Source organism: Dromiciops gliroides, chromosome 2, assembly GCF_019393635.1.
Source record: "Dromiciops gliroides isolate mDroGli1 chromosome 2, mDroGli1.pri, whole genome shotgun sequence".
NCBI lineage: Eukaryota > Metazoa > Chordata > Mammalia > Microbiotheria > Microbiotheriidae > Dromiciops > Dromiciops gliroides.
In genome coordinates, this window is record NC_057862.1 from 545639717 (window position 1) to 545661102 (window position 21386).

General features: G+C 40.2%; 1 protein-coding gene across 4 annotated transcripts in view; it reads right to left on the reverse strand.

Annotated features, from left to right (window-relative positions):
* The window catches only part of EXTL3 (exostosin like glycosyltransferase 3), a 103928-nt gene that overhangs the window by 41111 nt on the left and 41431 nt on the right, over positions 1 to 21386 (reverse strand). For 2 of the 4 annotated variants that reach the window (XM_043982990.1, XM_043982989.1), the window contains exons 2-3: positions 16628 to 16720; positions 5555 to 8153 (exon numbers count right to left, since the gene is read on the reverse strand). In XM_043982990.1, coding sequence (XP_043838925.1) covers positions 5555 to 7702 — 2148 coding nt within the window. In that variant the 5' untranslated portion in view covers positions 7703 to 8153; positions 16628 to 16720. Of the gene's footprint in view, positions 1 to 5554; positions 8154 to 16627; positions 16721 to 18230; positions 18254 to 21386 lie in introns of those variants that run through there. The other 2 variants (XM_043982991.1, XM_043982992.1) reach the window with 2 other exon arrangements.

The window sequence follows — 21386 nt, forward strand, 5'->3', positions numbered from 1 at the left end:
GAGGAATTAGCCAAATGGTTCTATACCACATGTGCCTTCTCCCAATGTTCTTAGCCAGAAAAGGGTAAGTGCCAAAGGAGGCACCTCGCCAACCAAATGCCTACCATCTTAAGACTCAGGTCAAGTACTGGCAAGAGGGAATGGTTCTGGCAAGGACAGTTGATTGAATCATCATAAATCATCGCCCCTGCCGGTCATGCTTATGCTCTTTCCTTCCTGGACTAAAACCTTAAGGTGGCAGCCTGTCAGTCAACAAGCATTTACTAGGAAGTTTCTGTTTATCTAGCATTTGACTAAGCACAGCAGGCAGGTCAGAAACCAAGAAGACTGCTGGCACAGAGGCCAGTGCCAAAGACTTCTGCAAGAAGTCTCCCAGTCCTCCTTAATCTTACTGTCTCCCCTCTGAGACCACCCTTAAATTATCCTGAATGTATTATGTTTGCACATAGTTGTGTCCTCCATTAGAGTGTGAGCTGCTTTAGGGCAGACTTATGTGCCTAGCACATAACAGGTACAAAATCAATACCAGTTGACCAACTGACTGAATGGATAATCTTTTGTCATTTATCCCTAGAGAGACAGGGCCAAACAGGTTTTGTGGCCGGGCCTGTAGGGACAGTGGACAACACCCGCAAAACAAAGCAGAGTAGGGCTTATGCAGAGAATGAATAAAAGGATGAAGGTGGGACCAGAAAGAAGCATTCACGAAAGAGCTAAAGTTGGGAAAGGATCAGGGCTTTAAGGGCTAAAAGGGATTAATGGGTGACACCCATCCACGTGCCTCATTTTACAGATAAGAAAACTGAGGTGAGATGAGTGAAATGAGTTGCACACAGAATCAGATTTGGATCACAAATTCTCTGGCTCCAAATCCAGTTCCCTTTTCTGCCTGCCTCCGTCTACTTATCTTTCTTCTACTCACACTCGCTTGTTCGCTCCTGCTCTCCAGCTCTCCCTCTCTCTCTCTCTTTCTCCCTTCCTAACTCCCTCCCTTCCTTTTTTTCCCCCCTCTCTACCTTGCCTTTTCTCTCTATCTCTGTCTCTGTCTTTCATCTTCTTCCCCTATATGGAAGCCTTTACACCCTTGGATCTGTTTTGCATGTTACCATAATGAAATCAAACAGAACCGGTAGAGGTAGGAGTGACAGCAGGAAAGAGATTATAGGTGAAAGATAAGCCAAGGGAGTTGCACCATTAAGTTTCAAACTGCATTATCTCAAATTTAGCTGGAGCCAAAAAAGAGCACAAAACTCAAGAGTTTAAATTGGAGGACAACATGAAAGATAAATATGGCAACAGGCCCAACCAGTGAAATGAAGTCATGTGAATCCTATGGCCTGGTCAGCACAGGTTACCATAGAATGAAGGATGGACAGTTAGGCAAATATGTTTGAATACTTTAGGCAAACTATATTAAATACTAAGAATGAATTTTCATCTAGTTCATATTTGCTGGATTATGAAGGAAGGAAAGAACACTAAAAGGGAAAGAAATTAAAAACAGCTCACACTTACATAGTGCTTCAAATTTTACAATAATATTCCTCACAACAACCCTGTCAGGCAGAGGTAGTATATGTCTTGTCTTTACAGAGGAAGAAAATGAGGTTGTGGGACATTAAATGACTTTCCCAAGCTCATACAGAGAGCAAAAACTAGGTTCGTGACTCAAATGCAGGCCCTCTGAGTCCCACAATCCAAACAAAGTTCATTCAGTTTCACCACAGCATGATTTGGCATAAAGATAACTTTTTGAAGTATCTTGAGTTGGCTATTTCGTTTTTTGTTTTTTTTTTTTTTTTCACATTAGCAAAAGGCACAAATGGTACAAAATTCAGTAGAGATGAGTTTAAAATAGAAGGGGTCAAAAATGATACTGTGATTAAGAAATGTCAGCTATCCTTGGAAGCCTGGTAAAGAAAATTGTTGACATATTTAGGGAAGACTATCAAGGGGCCAGAAGTTTTCATCTTTTTCTTTTAAATTCTGGATTTATGTTAAGTCTAACTGCATAGCAATGCCTCCAGCTTGGAAATAGTCGCATTACTTTTTTTTTTTTTTTGAGAGTTAGAAAAAAAAATCACCCACTAATCTGAACTGAATAAGCTTTTCAGAGTGGCCACCTCTCTGGCAAGATCCAGCATTCCTCTGAAGCATTGTGCTTATTGGAATGGGTTCAACAGGGATCAAAGAGTACCACTTACTTCCCAACAAAGTTAAAGGAAAGGATTAGTTCTGATGAGTTATTTGGTAGCTTCTATTCATTATTGACCTTCATTCAACAGCTCTTCCACCCCCAGGAATTCATAGCAAAACTAAAAAACAAGGAAAATTGTACACTGCTTAGTTGCTCTCCCACTTGTGAAACATTTACTCTTCTGAGACAAAAACCCTCCCTAAGTTTCAATCACACTCATGAAATTCCAATCGATAACAGATGACATTTATTTGGAAATAAGGCTGTGAGCAGACTGTTCATAAAAACGACCCTGATACATTTGATAAATTATAGAGCCAAAGATTTCTAAAATAGCACAATGGGCTCTAAAACAGGTTCAGGAGCTAAACAATAAAACATGAAGAAGCAGCTAGAAGCAACACTGACAAAACTGAAAGGAATGAGGACAGATGTACTGAAAGAGTGAGACTAGAAGAGTTAAGAAGCCCTGGCTGTGAGATTTAGGCAAACTAGGTAGAGAAGGAAAGGACACTCATAAATTTAAGTGAGCTATGAAAGCTGTCACTGGTAGAAAACCACCTTGGAGCAATTTCTTTGATTGAGATTGCTGCTTCCCTAGTCTCTCATTATCTACCCCACTAACCCTTCTACCACTCAGTAAATCTGGTATTATTATTTTTCTTTAGAACATACTTGCCTTTTCTCATCTCAGAAAAGTACGATGGAATTGAACAGTAGACTTAGTATCAGAAGACTTGTCAAGTTCAAGCCTGGTTCTATCACCTTCTAGCTATAGCTGGTAAGAACTTGCACAAGAAAGTTAATCGATCTGAGTCTAAGTTTCCTCATCTCCAAAATGGGAATTAAGAACATTTGCAACTACTTACCTCATAAGGTTGCTCTGAGGGGTCAAATGAGATAATGTATATAAAGCATTTTGTAACTATAAAGCAATGTCGATGTAAGCACCAGCTCACACCTCCTCTGTAGATACACACACACACACACACACACACACACACACACACACATTTACCCATAATGATTGAGCTATTATTGTAATACACAGTTCTCCTCAAGAAAACAAAATTAATTTAAGAAGAACAATCCATAAGGGTTGGTAGAATAAAAGCACTCTCATTTCCCAAAATAAGCCCACTGAAACATTCCCATTCCAATCAAATTTTCTTAAAATCTACTCATCTTGGGGACAGCTAGGTGGCGCAGTGGATAAAGCACCAGCCCTGGATTCAAGAGTACCTGAGTTCAAATCCGGCCTCAGACACTTGACACTTATTAGCTGTGTGACCCTGGGCAAGTCACTTAACTCTCATTGCCCTGCCCCCCCCCAATCTATTCATCTTGAAGATGATTCTGGAAAACCACAAATTGCATCAATATATCACCAAATCACTTAACTTCCCTAGGAATATAATCTACAATTTAGGAAAAGAATGCTATTTATCTATCTCATCTTCTTTAAAAGGTGGGCTTGTAGAAGAATAGAGATCTTTTGGGTTGGATTTTCTATGTAATACCTAACATACCCTAGGTACTCAATAAATGTAACTAGGTACTCGACATAGTACATATACTCACTGCCAACAGGACTGTAAGGCAAAGAAAACCTAGAATCCTAACAAAAAGATGTCCGCCTATTATTTTCTAACAGTGGTGAGTGACAAGTATTTGAGTCAATAGTAGAAATATTCATCCAACATGGCATGTCAGACTCTGTTAAAGAACCGATTCTATCACCTGATCCTCTTCTCCTGGCTGCTTGTCTGCATTAGCAGAGGCTACAAAAAGACAGCCGGGTGCAGTTGCTCAGAAGACAGGTTCAAATCCCAACTCCAACACTTATGATCAGTAATTGTTGTTGCTGTTGAGTCGTTTTCAGTCATGTCCAACTCTTCATGACCCCATTTGGGGTTTTCTCGGCAGAGATACTGAAGCAGTTTGAGATTTCTTCCTCTAGCTCATTTTACACATGAGAACACTGAAGCAAACAGAATGACTTGCCCGGAGTCACACAGCTAGTATGTGTCAGAAGCCGGATTTGAATTCAGAAAGATGAGTCTTCCTGATGCCAAGCCTGGCACTTTACCCACTGTGCCACCTAGCTTCCCCTAGAATAATATCATAGGGCATTTGACTACTCTGAATCTTATTTTCTTCATCTAAAACATGGAGATAACAATATTTACTTATATTTCCAGCCAAACAAATTAGAAGGGAGAACACTTTGTAAACCTTAAAGCACTACCTATAATAAACATGTATGTATGTGTGTGTGTGTATATATGCATACACACACACACATATATATATATATATATATATATAATATGTATGGGTTTTATTATTATTACAGTGTCTAAGGTTATTTTAAAGGCCTGAGAATGAAAAGTTCTGGGAATTTTGTGGGTAAAAAAATAAACTACACTTCTTTGTGATTCTTAGATGAAAACTGGGAGACATAAATTGTTAATCATGATAATTCATTCAATAATGTGTTAATGCAAACAAAAGAGGTTGTTAGGAGAAGCACTGTTAGATTAAGTTCTCAGTCCCTCTTGGGTACTTGTTCTAACTGAACTACAGGCAAGATTTCCTTTATTTTGAGGATATACGATAATAGAACTGGAAGGACTTTACACCACTCTACCTTCCCTCCGTACACCTGGGGCCAAACTAAAGAAGCAAGGTCTACAGGTGGGAGAATCAGAACTAATGTTTACATGTCTTTCTGTAAGGCAGAACTGCATACATCCTAAATTATGCCAGTTTGTACTGAATTGATGAAGTTTCTGTATTTTTTAATTGATTAATTTTCTAAACTAGCCTGAATTCATCATCTGTTATGATAATTTAAAAAATACAATTGATTATTACTGGTATAAGATCCCCTAAATAAAGAATGAAATTGAATTTGTTTTTAGGAAATTTGGAGGATAATCAGAGACTGTTAGAAGTCTTTGTTGTAACAATCTACAGAGTCCTACTCATCTTGTCCTTGACAGGCCCATAAAAATAGAAATTCAGAATCTTCAAACCCCAACTTCCAAATTCTCCTTTTTCAAAAAAACCATGCCTTCAAACAGAATGTCTACAGTAGCCTGGGTAAAATTTCATTAACAGACAAATACAGGAAAATGGAAGATCTGTCAATGGCAGATTTACAGATCTTTAGAGAAACCAGAAGAGTAAGAAATAAGCAGTGTGAAACATGAAAGATAGGTAGAAGTGAAATCTATAAGATATTAAGGAAGGAAGGAACATTAATAGAGGAAACTGAGGAACAGGGATAGGGCAGTTTTTAAAGGTTCAAAGAGACCTAATAAGAGTGCAGTAAAATGCCTATTTCTCTATTACCATAATAGGGACGCCAATGTCGGGCCACAGGAGGTCCTCTGACGGAAGTTTTGGGGAGTTCCACACAACCACCACCTTATTCAGGTAAGGGAGGCCATTCAATCTCTCTAAGGAGTTCATGAGCACCTCCTCTCGTTCATAAGTCAACATCACAACTGTGAACTGCTCTCTGGGAACATTGCCTCCAAGCGCGGCCTGGAACTCCTTGCCAGAACCTCCTGCTCCCCCACCAATGGGCCTGAATCCAGTGCCAGAGCCCAGAAATTTGGCCTCGGAAGGTAGAACAGGGTCAAAAGGTGTGTGTGGGAAAAGGTGGAACGGCCCCGGGGCTGAGTTCCAGTTGCGATAAAGATCAGTGGCAGTCAAGGTAAAGTTGCGGAGGTATTTAGGAGAGGCATAGGGTGGTTCTGTTTCCACTGGCCCCAGGTCCAGATCCCCATTATCTGCCATGTTGGGGTCAGTACCTGCCGCTTTGCCTGAGCGATGGGGAATCTCAACTGCTGCCTCTTCCCGGATGGGAGCGGCTGGGATCTGGATGCGAGTCCTAACCACAGCCAGAACTGTATTGAAGATACTGTCAGCGGTGGAGAAGTAGGTCTCCCAGAGGAAGCGACCTTGGCGCCTCATGGCCAGCAGGTCGCTGTCTGAGAGGCTCCGCAGCAGGAAATGAACCTCAGTGACCCGCGGCTTGGGCACCACCAGGGCCGCCTCATTCCACCGCAGCACATCCTGGTAGGGAAGCTGTACCTGCTCCCCCAGCACCACCGGGATCGCTCCGACTTCTAGTGCCTCGAAGAGCCTTGTGGCACATCCGGCGGAGATCACCAAGTGAGGATCACCTGGTGTGATAATCAGAGCAAAGGTGGAAAGTTTCAGTAATTCTAGGCGGTCCTCCCTCTCCCCACACAGCGCCCACTCAGTGGGCAGGCTGGGTTTGGGCTGGTTTTTACAGGTAAACTCCGCCAGCACCTGATCAAGCTTGCTGTCCTGTACAGCTTTCAGGGTGGCAATGATTCGGTCATCATAGTCAGCAGGAGGGTCACCTTCCATCTCCTCTTCAAAGGAACGGGCCTCCTGAAGGCTGGAGCGCAGTGACTCGATCTTCTCCCCTTGAAAGCTGAAGAGATACTTCCGCTTGACTGGCACCTGTGGAGGGATCTCCAGGAAGTTAGGCTCGGACATGGCATGGACTAGTGGTGATATGACCATATCAAAGCCGGGTCTGTACTGAGCAGCATAAAAGGTAGACTGAGCCACCATCGCTCGACCTGTGCTGACATTGTACAGTAGATTCTGCGTATTTGACTTCCATGACAGGTTGATGAGGAGGTGGTTGTGTCCATCTGTCCGCCAATGGGGCAGAGAGAACAGCTGTTGTTCCAGCTCAGTAGGCCGCAGACTCAATGGCTCCTGCATTTCTCCCACCAGAATCACATAAAGGCAGGCGATGTCGGCATTCTCTGTGACATAGACGTTGGTTCGTGCTGTGGCCTGAAAAGCCTGCTTGACCAGGGGGTCCAGATAGCTGCCAAAGGCCAACTGGTCACTGTCATAGACATAGACTGGGAAGCCAGAAGTGAGCGGACAGCGAGAGTAGTCAAAGCAATTGTGTAGCCTGCAGCTACGGAGAAGTTTAGGGGGAGGCAGGCCAACGTCATCTTTTTCTGGTAACAGTCGGATAGGCAGGGAAAGTTTGGGTTGATTTTGGGCCATCAGCTCTTTGTAGGAATGTTCAGTCTGACTGATAACATTCTTGAGCTGGAGTAGGTCTTGTTTGGCATTCTCAATACTCTTTTTACAGGCTTCGATCTTCAGGTTGAGTTTGGCAATTTCACTGTTTAGCTCCTGCCGTTTGGCTTCGAGCTGCAGGAGTTCTTCACTGACTGACTCACGGATGCGGCAAAGGTCTAACACATGCTTCACCTCACACAGCTCATTACCAGCTCGAGGCCCAAAGATGCGTTTGCCTGCCTCATCTGCCTCATCCAAGGTGGTGAGGTAGTAGTGGGCAATGAGGGGGAAGAAAACCAGAATGATGAAGAGTGTGAAGCTGAGCCAGGTAAGGCGGATGCGATTGGACCACCGCAGCATCCATGTCTGGCCTCCATTTCCCACTCCCCCATTCCGCAACATGGTATAGCCTGTCATAAGTCTCTGTGGGACACCTGCCCCCTCTGATCACGTTGGCTCAGTAGCCATAACCACATAAGTTTCCACTGAACAACTCAAATTCTTCCTCACTCCTCTCCCTAAGAGTTAGTGCATTGTCTCTACAAGGCACCAAATAAAACGGAAATTTCATTTTCCTCAGCTATAATGGAAATGGTCTCTGACCCTCCTCCTGCAGGCGTTAAGCTGTGGCTGTCGATCAAGGCGCATGCCCTCAATCTCTGTCAAACAGGCAGAGATGTCACGTTGCCGCTGTGGGGAAAGTGAGGTTTTTGCCGATGATGCCCAGGGAAAGCACCCTGAAATCAGGTGGTCTTGCTCAGCTGCCATAGCTCCTGCCTCTTGATGCTGCTGACTGAAGAATATGCATAGTTAGCATCCACAGCCCCACTTCTGTCTTGTCACTGCTGCTGTTAGTAGGTGGTCAAGCCTGAAAAGAAGAAGAAAAATTATGGTCAGCCTTGCAGAAATTACATTAAAATAACATTTTCTAGACCTGTCTGTCACATTTCCATAAGGAATATAACGAGAAATCTGAGCACAGCTCAGAAGCACAAGTCCAATGTTTGGTGGTGGTGGTGGTTAAATTTACAACAGGGAACTATAATAATGAGAGTTCCTTCTCCCATAAAAAAACAAAACAAAACAACAAAAAATAACCATTCATTCACCACTATGCTTTCCTTTGATCAAAAACAATAAAAAGTCCACCCTTAATCTTCATTGATTCTAGAGCATTAATACAGAACTTCAAGAAAAATCACTCATTTTCTTTTGGAATGCAAAGAAGCTTCAGACACTCTATTACCCCAGACCTGGGTTTTGTTTCTTATCAAACACAATGTCCTTTCTCTACAACTAAGGTGGCTTCAAATCTTCCCTGACCAGGGAACAGTGGGAAAAATCACAACATTTGGAAGAAAAGGACATGGAGGTCAATTTCAACTCTGTTCTTTACTACCATATGAGTTTAAACAAAATCCTTCAACTTCTCTGGGCCATAATTTGCCCATATGTAAAAAGTGGTTGGAATATATCATCTCCTGATGAGTGAGATGAGCAGAACCAGAAGAACATTGTACACAGTATCATCAACATTGAATGTTGATCTACCGTGATGGACTATATTCTTCTCACCAATGCAATGGTACAGAAGAGTTCCAGGGAAATCATGATAGAAGAGGATCTCCAAATCCAGGAAAAAAAACAAAAAAAACACCTATGGAGTAGATGCTGAATGAACCATACTATTTCTTTTGTTTTTGGTGCTGTTGTTTTTCTATTTTGAGGTTTTTTTGTCATTGCTCTGATTTTTCTCTTATAACATGACTAATGCAGAAATATGTTTAATGTCATTATGTGTGTGTGTATATATATATATATATATATATATATATATAACCTATATCAGATTACCTGCTGTCTAGGGGGAGGGGGGAGGGAGGGGGAAAAACCTGAAATTGGAAAGCTTGTATAAACAAAAGTTGAGAACTATCTTTACATGTGACCGGAAAAAAAATACTTTATTAATTAAAAAAAAAAAGGAATATATCATCTCCAATGTCTATTCCAGTCATAAATGGGATGATCCTGAAAATAATGTCTGAGAAGACTATTTAGGCCCATGATAACTATGATAACCATTTGTCAAGTTCAGAGTTTATCAGACCTATTCGCACAGCAGCAGGTACAGAACCCTCACATGTAAGAGGGAGGCTTGGTTCTGGAGAGATCTTTGCAAAGACAGGCTAGAGAACCTTTTTTTTTGTTTTGGTTTGTTTTGGGTTTTTTGGTGAGGTAGTTGGGGTTAAGTGACTTGCCCAAGGTCACACAGCTAGAAAGTGTCAAGAGTCTGAGGACGGATTTGAACTCAGGTCCTCCTGACTTCAGGGCCAGTGCTCTATCCACTGTACCACCTAGCTGCCCCCACCATGGCATCTTAATTCAGAAGCTCAATTACAAGGACATAGGAAATGGCACCAGTCTCCTGTGAGAATCCTCAATGAGAATAATCCAGGGCCAAATTAGATCTTCTGGGGGTACGAATTACATATGCCACAGGGATGGGCTATAACTGAATCAGCCTCTGGGCTAAGAGCTTGCTTTCACTAATTAAATTTCCTCAGCCCACCCCTCTCACCTCAGATCCTTCATTTATTCCTTAGCATTAGAGGGGTTCATCTAAACTTATACTTGTTTGATATGTTGACTTATAAACTGTTTCAAGTGATTTGTTTTGCTCTTAATACTAATGATGATGAGATAGATGAGGAAACTAAGGTGGAAAAGTTATGTAATTTTTCCAAAGTCACACAACTAGTAAACAGCAAAGCTGAAACTCAAAACCACAAGTTTTGACCACAAATCCAACATCACTTGACTGAAATATAAAGTCTCTTGGGAAAAAGACCGTACCTTCCATTTCTTTTGTACTCTTCAAAAACAACTGAATGCAATAGATGCTTACTGGCTTCCTTGATATTTCCTTTACATCAGTCCACATCATTGTAAAAATACAAACAGTCATACATAGCAGGCAGAATAGTAGACAAATTCATGGCCTCATTCAGATTTTGCCTTGGTTGGCAGAACTTTATAACTGAAAGAGACTTTGCCTTAGATATTCAAGTTTAAACTCTCTCCTTTTATAAATAAAATAAAATTAATGGTTTGTCTAATTTCACATTCAAGGCAACTAGGTGGTTCAATGGCTTGAGTGTGAGGCTAGGAGTCAGAATACCAGAGTTTAAATCTGGCCTCAGACACTTACTGGCTGTATGACCCTAGGCAAGTCACTGAACCTGTGTTTGCCATAATTTACTGGAAAAGGAAATAGCAAACACTCCAGTATCTTTGCCAAGAAAATCCCATGGCCAATATTAGTGTGCTATGGTCCACGGGGTCATGAAGAGATGGACGTCACTGTTTCATAGCAACAGTTTCACAAGACTAGTATGAAGCATGGCTGGGACAAAAACCTGGAAAAATTGGAGTTATCTGGCTCCCAAATCAGTGTCTTTCCAGCAGACCACACTATTTCATCAATTTTCCAAAAGAACTTACATATCTCATTTTCTTTCTCAGTTTGTTTTCTTATGTGCCTCAATTTTCACTACTGCCAAACACAGTTAATGCACCTGAAGAACTTACTTGTTATAATGAGAACAAAATAAGACAACAAAATGTGAAAGTAGTTTCAAGTTGAAAAATGTCACCTGAACTCCATTCCTAAAATGCCAAATACAGCAAAAGCTCTCCACTCTGATTTCCTATCACCTCAAACCCAATATGACCCAAACTTAGCACAACACCTCCTGTCTCTCCCATTTAAATTCTTGCTGATAAATTATCATGTGCTAGTAACTATGGAGGATAAAAACATGTTTAAGATATACTCCTTGACCTGAAAGAGCTGAGAATGGAGTGGGGATGATAAAATGAGTATAAATCACTATCATAATAAGAGGCAATAAGGAATCACTGTTTCAAGCAAGGGAGTGATATAATCAAAGCAGGGTTTTAGGAAAATTAAATGTCCCCATTCCTGTCAGTCACAACATCATTCTTGAGTCACCCAGGCTCAAAATGTTGAAATTACCTTGAATGTATCTTCTCCTTCAGTCCTATTATCCAAGTCACTCACCCAACTTTACTGATCTTCCTTCAGTCTTTCTTGTATCTATCCCTTTCACTCTCAATGACATCACACATAGCACAAAGGTCACAAGTTCAGCTCTGCTCATCCATCTCTTTTCATCAAACCATTTTCATCCATGGCAGCCCTATGGCTGGTTTCTCTAAACCCTGTCTTTGCTTATTCTTATTCATCCTAGACAACAGTTTTCTATTAAAAAATTTTCAATGGTTGAGACTATTTCCTATAAGATTGCATGTAAGGGGCAGCTAGGTGGCGCAGTGGATAGAGCACCGGCCCTGGATTCAGGAGGACCTGAGTTCAAATCCGACCTCAGACACTTAACACTTACTAGCTGTGTGACCCTGGGCAAGTCACTTAACCCCAAATGCCTCACCAAAAAAAAAAAAAGATACAAAGATTGTGTGTAAACCTTTCCACATCTCTTGCTGTATTATGACCCCCTTGATGACTTAATTTTATCTCCCATATTCTCTTTTTTAAAAAATAATAAACATTTTTATCTATAGTTTTGAGTTCCCAATTTTATCCCTCCTCTCCTACCTCCCCATCCCCTTCCCTGATGTGGTAAGCAATTAGATATGGGTTATGCATGTGCAATTATGTAAAACATTACTATATTAGTCATTGTACAAGAAAACTTGAATAAAAGAAAAAATGAAAGAAAGTGAAAAAATAGCATGTTCAGTCTGTGTTCATCAATATCAGTTCTTTCTTTGGAGGTGAATAGTATGTTTCATCAATACAGCTTTGGGATTGTCTTGGATAATTGTAATGCTGAGAACAGTCAAGTCATTCACAGTTCTTCATCAAACAATATTGCTTGTCTCTGTGCACAACGTTCTCTTAGTTCTGCCTACTTCACTATACATCAGTTCATACAAGTCTTTCCAGGCATTTCTAAAATCATCCTGCTTGTCATTTCTTATAGCACAATACTTCCATATTCTCTTAAAACATTCTTACCCGGGGGCAGGTAGGTGGCGCAGTGGATAGAGCACCTGCCCTGGAGTCAGGAGTACCTGAGTTCAAATCCGGCCTCAGACACTTAACACTTACTAGTGTGTGACCCTGGGCAAGTCACTTAACCCCAACTGCCTCACCAAAAAAACCCCCCAAAAAACAAATAAAAACAAACAGAAAAAAAACAAAAAAACATTCTCACCCTCCTAACTTCCCCAGTTCTAATCAGTAGATGCATATGAGTCTCTGGTGTGACCTAGGAGGGGCTGTGAACCAAAAAAGGTCCTGTGCTAACCTAGGGCTTTAGAGCTAGAAAGAATGAGGAATTAAAACTATTTCTACTACTTCACAAGCTTCAAAAACTTCTAAAGAGGGGCAGCTAGATGGCACAGTAGATAGAGCACCAGCCCTGGAGTCAGGAGTACCTGAGTTCAAATCTGGCCTCAGACACTTAACATTTACTAGCTGTGTGACCCTGGGCAAGTCACTTAACCCCAACTGCCTCACCAAAAAACAAAACAAAACAAAATTTAAAAAAACTTCTAAAGCAAAGCAATACAGATAACTACAACAATGTAAATGTGAAGATCCCCAAAGAATAGATATAAAAAGATATCCTGATCCCCCTCCTTTATAGAAGCTAGAGATCCACAGTTGTGGAACACTAAAAGTATTTTCTGATGTTTTCAATGCATGTTTTCAATGATCACACTTTTGCTGATTTTTCTTCTTCTTCTTCCCCCCCATTAAAATTATTTGTCACATGACATGGTTCTGTAGGAGGAGTGAGGGGGAAGGATAGTGGGAGAAAAATTCTGAAGAAAACTACAGATGGGTCAAACAACTGGTCAGGAGGAGATTGCAGGGGGCCCTTTTCTGGCACTAGATGCAGGACTCTGTTGCATCACCCAGGCAATAAGGAACACTAGCACATGGCCACAGGGGAACAGGAATTCTGGTCACAGTTCCAAGGTAGAGAACAGTGCTTCTGGTCACTCACAGACCAGAACACAGGCCAGGAGAGCAGTGACCACACATCTTAGATCATACCACTTTGGAAGAACTGAAAACTTACAGACCCCCCTGACCCCCCCCAACCCCCCCCCCCGAATTAGCTCTGAAAACAGCTGTATGAAAAACCTTAAGTTTGGGACAATGCCCCCTTCCACTGGGAGCAGAGCCTACCTTTGAGATGAAGTTAAAAGTTAAGAAATAAGCCAGAAAAAAAAAGAACAGATAAAAAAAAAAGAATAGAAAGTTACTAAGATGACAGGGAAGATCAAAACACAAACTCAGAAGAAAACAACAAAGTCAAAATAGTTACATCCAAAGTCTCAAAGAAAAATGTGAATTGGTCTCAGCCCCCCCCTCAATACTGAAAGAAATCAAAAAGGATTTTAAAATCAAATAAGAGAGACAGAGGGGAAAAATCTGCAAAGAAATTATAAGGATGAAAGAAAATCATAGGAAAAAAAAGAGTCAAAAGCTTGGTAAAGGAGACACAAAAAAATACTGAAAAAAATAACACCGTACAAAACAGAATAGGTCAAATACACAAGGGACACAAAAATCCACTGAAGAAAAGAACTCCTTAAAAAGGAGAATTGGCCAATAGGAAAAAGAAGTAAAAAAGCTCACTGCAGAAAACAATTCCTTAAAAATTAGAATTGGACAAATGTAAGCTTCATGAAACATAAATAATAGTAAGAAAAAAAAAGAATTTAAAAAAAGAATATATGAGGGGCAGCTAGGTGGTGCAGTGGATAAAACACCAGCCCTGGAGTTAGGAGGACCTGAGTTCAAATCCGGCCTCAGACACTTGACACTTACTGGCTGTGTGACCTTGGGCAAGTCACTTAACCCCAACTGCCTCAACCCCCCCCTCCCAAAAAAAGAACATATGAAATCTCTCAATGGAAAAACAACTGACCTGGAAAATAGATCCAGGAGAGATAACTTAATTATTGGACTACCTGAAATCCATGATCAAAAAAGGAACCTAGACATCATATTTTGAGAAATTATCAAGGAAAACTGCCCTGATATCCTAGAACCAGAGGATCAAATAGAAAAGGAAAGAATGCACAGATAACTCCTGAAAGAGATCCCAAAATGAAAACTCCCAGGAATATTGAAACCAAATTCCATAGTCCCCAGATCAAGGAGAAAATATTGCAAGAAGCCAGAAAGAAACAATTAAAATATCGTGGAGTCAGTCAGGATAACAAGATTTATCAGCTCCTACATTAAAGGATTGGAGGGGTTGGAATATGATATTCCAGAGGGCAAAGGAGCTAGGATTAGAACCAAGAATCACCTACCCAGCAAAACTGAATATATTCCTTCAGAGGGGAAAAGGGATGTTTAATGAAAGAAAGGACTTCCAAGCATTCTTGATGAAAAGACCAGAGTTGAACAGAAAATAAAACTTTCAAATACAAGATTCAAGAGAACCATAAAAAGGTAAATAAGAAAGAGAAATTATATGGGATTCAATAAGGTTAAATTGTTTATATTCCTACATGGGAAGTTGATACTTGTAGTTCCTAAGAATTTTATCATTAGTAGAGCAGTCAAGAGGAATATACATATACAGAGAACATGGGTTTGAGTTGACTATGATGGGATGATATCTTTAAAAAAAAAAAAAGAGGTAAGAAAGAGAGATACATTGGAAGAAAAGCAAAAGGAAGGGTAGAATGGAGTAAATTATCTCACATAAAAGAGGGGTAAAAGAGCTTTTATATTATAGGGGAAGATAGGGGTGGTAGACAATTAAGAGTAGAAGGGAATAAGAGAAGAAGAGAGAGAAGACTAGGGGAGGCAGTAGTCAGAAGCAAAACACTTTTCAGGAGAGACAGGGTGAGAGGAGAGAGAAAAGGAAAAATAGGATAGAGGGAAATACAGTCAATAATCATAAATGTGAAAAAAATTTACAGATATTTCTCTAATAAGGGTCTTATTTCTAAAACATAGAGAACTGAGTCAAATTTATTAGAATACAAGTCATTCCCCAATCAATACATGGTCAAAGAATATGAACAGGCAGTTTTCGGATGAAGAAATCAAAAGTATCTAGTCATATGAAAAAATGTTCTAAATCACTATTGATTAGAAAAATGCAGATTAAAATTACTCTGAAGAACCACCTCACACTGATCAGACTAGATAATATGACAAAAAAAGGAAATGACAATTGTTGGTAGGGATGTGGGAAAATTGGGACACTAAAGCACTACAGATGGAGTTGTGAACTAATCCAATCATTCTAGAGAGCAATTTGGAACTACACCTAAAGGGCTATAAAACTGTGTATACCCTTTGATCCAGGAATACTACTACTAGCCCTGTATGCAAAAAACAAAAAGGAAAAGGACCTATATCTACAAAAATATTTACAGCAGCTCCTTTTACAGTGGCAAAGAATTGGAAATGTTGGGGATGCCCATCAATAGGGAAATGGCTGAACACATTATGGTATATGATTGTGAGAGAATACTATTGTGTTATAAGAAATGATGACCAGGCAGATTTCAGAAAAACCTAGAAAGACTTACATGAACTGATGTTGAGTGAAGTGGGCAGAACCAGAAAAACATTGCTCATAGTAACAGCAATACTGTAAAACAATCAACTGTGAATGACTTAGCTATTCTCAGCAATACAATAATCCAAGACAATTCCAAAGGATTTATGATAAAAAAAAATGCTATCCATTTCCAGAGAAAGAACTGATGGAATCTAAATGCAGACTGAAGCACACTTTTTTTTTTTAACTTTTTTTCTTGGTATGTATTTTCTTTCACCACATGACTAATATGGAAATGTGTTATGCATGACTGCACAAATATAACCTATATCAAATTGCTTGCCTTGTCAATGAGCAAGGAGAAAAAGTAAGAAGAAAGAGATTTTGGAACTCCCAGCACCTTCAAAAATCCTGGCCTCCTAGTTAATCAATTTCAGATCCTATATTATCTATCATTAATGCACCTCAGCCTCCCATAAGAATGGTCATCATACCTTAGATCTCAGCATCACCTATAACTGTGCCACCTTGCTGTGGATAAGCCAAAAAGTAGATAATCTACTTTTGAATTATTATCAGTGAAGATGACTGTACTACTAGAATCACTGTGCTGCCTTCTAATTTATGTGTGTAAATTTCCCCCTTTGCTTTGAACAAGTACTAGATCTTTACACTAGCCATAGGTCATAAAAAGAGAAGACATGATAGCAATGTGAGAGCATGACGTCACAATGAAACTAGCTCAGTTCTACTTTACCATCAACTTCTGTATCTTTTCCTCTTCTGACTTAGGCAGCATCACACTTGGCACCACAATCTCTTGGAACACAAAGCTCTAGAACATGATCACCTGGTTCAAAGAAAAGAGAGAAGTAGACATTCAGAAAAATGCATGGCCAAGATCTGGATAACACTATGTACTGCAAAGGAGCCTGAGTTTAGCATCAGGAGATCTGAGTTTGGGGCCTGAAAACCTGTACTCACTAATTCTAACACTCTTCTGAGATACAGTTTTCTTATTTGTAAAATGGGGATAATAGTGTTCTTTCAAATTCAGTTTGTACTACCCTGCCCATCGTCATTGCTTTGTAATCCATAAAATGCTAATAACTACAATTTGAGAAGAATCCCACTGCTATGTATTATAAAAAGGCTTCCCTTATACACATGGCAAGCAAGAGGAAAACTTTATTACAATGCAGAGCAGTCACCCAGAAACACAGTCCAAATCTAACATGAGTTACATACACGGTAACAGTAACTCTCCTTAGCCTCAAATAGTTATTGCTGCCAGCTTGTAGTTGGACAAACTTGGATTGAGAGGAAAAAGAACAGAGTTCTGTTGGGTAACCATTCTTCAGTTGTGTTTTTTAGAAGCTTACCTTAACCTTCCTGTTCAGGTGGTGCCTTCTTTTTGATTAAGGTAAGATTAACCACCAGCAGCAGCATCACCATCACCATCACCAACACCACTACAGCATTTTTACAGCACTTTGAGCTTACATTTATGCTTTAGAAATATTGTCTCCTTTGAGCCTCACTGGCGACCCTGGGATGGAGGGGCAGCTAGATGGCCAGTGGATAAAGTGCCATGCCTGCAGTTAGAAAGACTCATCTTCCTGAGTTCAAATCCTGCCTTAGACACTTACTAGCTGAATGACCCTGAACAAATCACTTCACCCTGTTTGCGTCAGTGTCCTCAACTGCAAAATGAGCTGGAGAAGGAAACGGCAAAATCATTCCAGTATCTTTGCCAAGAAAACCCCAAGGGGCAGCTAGATGGCGCAGTGGATAGAGCACCGGCCCTGGAGTCAGGAGTACCTGAGTTCAAATCCGGTCTCAGACACTTAACACACACTTACTAGCTGTGTGACCCTGGGCAAGTCACTTTACCCCAATTGCCTCACTAAAAAGAAAAAAAAAAGAAAAAGAAAACCCCAAAAAAGAGTTACAACTAAACAATAACAAAACAACTCTGAAAGGTAGGTGCTACTAATATCCTATTTTACAGATGAACAAACTAAGGCAAAACAGCCGCTGAAGTGAATTGCCCAGGGTCACACAGCTAGCAAGTGTCTAAGGCAAAATTTGAACTCAGATCTCCTTAACTCCAAATTACCTGCAGTTACCCTCAGATAAAGGTGCTGCTATATTAATATACAATGACAAGGAACAGTCCTAAAACATCTAACCATCACGGAAAAGTCTACCAAGAATTTATTAAACCAAGAGCCCCCAAGTTCCTGAACAAGTGACAAGTGTTGACTCTGAATTCTAGAAAATGGCAACTAAAAAGGTTTGTGGCAATTTTCAATGCTGTTTCTGGTTATCCCCTGTCCAATTCCAATGGTGCTTCTTACCATTCTGGCATTCAATTGCCCTTTGTTGTTGTTGTTGTTGTTGTGTTTAAATAAAATTGCCCTTTGCTGGCATTTGTTTCTTGTGGTAGAGGGGCATGAATGCTAGATGGGAAGACCTGGGCTGTGTCGCTGACTGGTTGTAGGATCTCTCATGAGTCACCTCCCCTCTTTGGGCATTGGCTCATCTGTAAGAATGAAGAGAGTTGGACTAGAAACTGAGATGGCTCTTTAAGAGCCCTGCTAGCTCTGCCAGTCTTTGACTTTGGCACCTTCCCTAGATCCTCTTTTTTCTTTCCACACCACTAAATGTGGCCCCCAAAGCTGTCGTCAGGACTCTCTTCTTCCCTCCAATAACTCTATACAGGTGATTCCCATTGACAAATCCAGCCCTGACTTCTCATCCATACTTGTGTCTCACCTTCAACTTAATCCATACAAAACCAAACTTACTGCATTCCCCCAAATCAACTTTCTCACTTCCCAATAAACTAATTTCCTCTCATTGTACCACTGATCTGGTGTCTGAGGCTAGAAACCTTAGAGTTATCTTTGAACTCTCCTTCCTCCTGACATCCATCTTCAGTCCATCACTAAGTCCTGTCGATCGTGACTTCATATAGTCTGAATCTATCTATTCCATTCAGTTTCCACTACCACCCACCTTAGCCTAGGCCTTCATCATCTCATGCCTCAACTTTTTGCAGCTCCTCTGCATGGCCCTGTTCACAAACTTACAATGGCTTATTATTAGCTTCCACATAAAATCCAAAATCTCGTGCTTCACTTTTAAGGCCCTCAATAATCTGACTTTCTTCTACATTTTCTTACTAATCCCTAACAAATACTCTCTATCGTGCAAATATCTTCAACTTCTCCCACATATACCATACAAATTTTGACATATATATCAATGGTGATTCCCTTACCTGAAGCATTCTTCCTTTTCTCCTCAACTATCTATCAGGGCCTACCTCTTGGTAATAAGCCTCTTCCACTACAGCTTTTCCAGCCACTCCTACTCACAATCATCTAGTCTCATTTCCTACTGTATTAAATGTTAACTTGTAAAATGGTGGCTTTCCAGAGCTCCTCTATTATAGAATAACAGAATCTGAAAACTGGAAGATACCTCAGCAGCAAAGACCTCTGAATTGCAGATACCCATCACCTCTCTGTTCATTCCATTTTGGGAAGCTTGGATCAATAGACTTTTCCTGACATCAAGCATTGATTAGCTTCTTGACAACTTTCATTCTCCTGATTCTACTCCCTGGGGCCAAATAGCACAAGTCTATTCACACCTCCACATAACAGCCCTTCTTCAAATATTTGCAGATAACCAACATATCCTCATTGTGCCTCCTTTTTTTCAAGCTTTGACCTCCCCAGTTTTTATTTAACCCTGTTTGCCTCAGTTTCATCATCTGAAAAATGAACTGGAGAAGGAAACAACAAACCCCTCCCATACCTTTGCCAAGAAAACCCCAGATGAGATCACGAAAAGTCAGATGTAACTGAAATGACTGAACAACAACAAAAAGGACACAATTCTCCATATGTGGTCTGACAAGGAAACTGCAGAGTGGGACCATCATTTCAGCCATGCTACATGCTATGCTACTTACTTGCTGCAGTCCAAGATCACACTCATTTCTTTGGCTACTGTCTCATCAATACTGCTGGCTCAGAATGAGATTGCCACCCACTAAAAAGCTTAGCTCTTTTTCAAAACAGCTGCTGTCCCTCCACACCTTTTATATCCTAAGCTTGTGAAGTCAACTTTTCTCTCTCAGGTGTAAGACTTTAAAACATTTATATCTACAGAATTTTTCGTCTTCTTGAATTCAGCCCAATGTACTAGCCTGTCAAGATGTTTTTGCATTCTGACTTTATCATCAGTCCAGTGTGTTAGCTAATTCTCCTAGCTGTGGGTCAACCTCAAATGTTATTCACCAAATCTGGGGAATGAAGGTTTGCTTGTTTCTTTAGGAACATTAAGATTTCAAGTTTTCAAAGGTAAATATGTCCAACAAAGACAATAAATAAGTAGCATAAAATAATGGGATGAGAAGATAAGTTTACAGAAAGGCTGAATCTTAAAGTTATGCAGAAGTGTATCACATCATCAATCTATCAACAAGTGCTTATTATGTGCTTATTGTAGCACTGTGCTATGCACTGGGGATATAAGTAAAAACTCTTTACACAAAGAATAATCCCTACTCACAAGTATACATTCTAATGTGGGAAACACCAAGCATATATAAAAGTTATACAGTGAACAGACACACATATACATACATACATTATGTATACAGTGATCCCTTCCACATTGTGACATTCCCCATCACAATTTCAATATATGGTGGCTTGGCATAAGAATTTAAATGAGAATTTTGGGGGAGTTTTGAAGAAACTGCAGATGGCATGCAAAGGCCAATGGACTACATAGAAAAAGTTTAGAAACTGAGGATGCATACAATATATGTATAGTATTGTATAATATCAACATATTTTATCTTTTAATACCATAATAATCCAGGCTTCTTCTCTGGTACAAAGGGAGGGCCAAAAAATTTTACATGGATTTTCCAGATCACAGGAGTGCCACACCTCTAACCCCTGTGATACAGAAAGGATAATAGGATATTTTACATGTATATATATGTGTATGAAGTGTATATACACACATACACATATATATTATACAAATATATACAAAATAATTAAAATGAGGCAGTTTGGGGGAAAAAAAACCATGAGCATTTTTAGGAGAATAAGGAAAGGCTCCATGCAGAAAATGGTGTTCGACACCAATGCACTGTTGGTGAAGTTGTGAACTGATCCAACCATTCTAGAGAGCAATTTGGGACTGTGCTCAAAGGGCTGTACATACCCTTTGACCCAGTAATACCACTACTAGGTCTGTATCCCAAAGAGATCATAAAAAGGGAAAAGGACCCACATCTACAACAATATTTCTAGCAGCTATCTTTATGGTGTGTGGTGGCAAAGAATTGGAAATTGAGAGGATGCCCATCAATTGGGGAATGGCTGAACAAGTTGTGGTATATGAATGTAATGAAATACTATTGTGCTATAAGAAAGGATGAGCAGGCAGATTTCAGAAAAACCTGGAAAGACTTAAGTTGACTG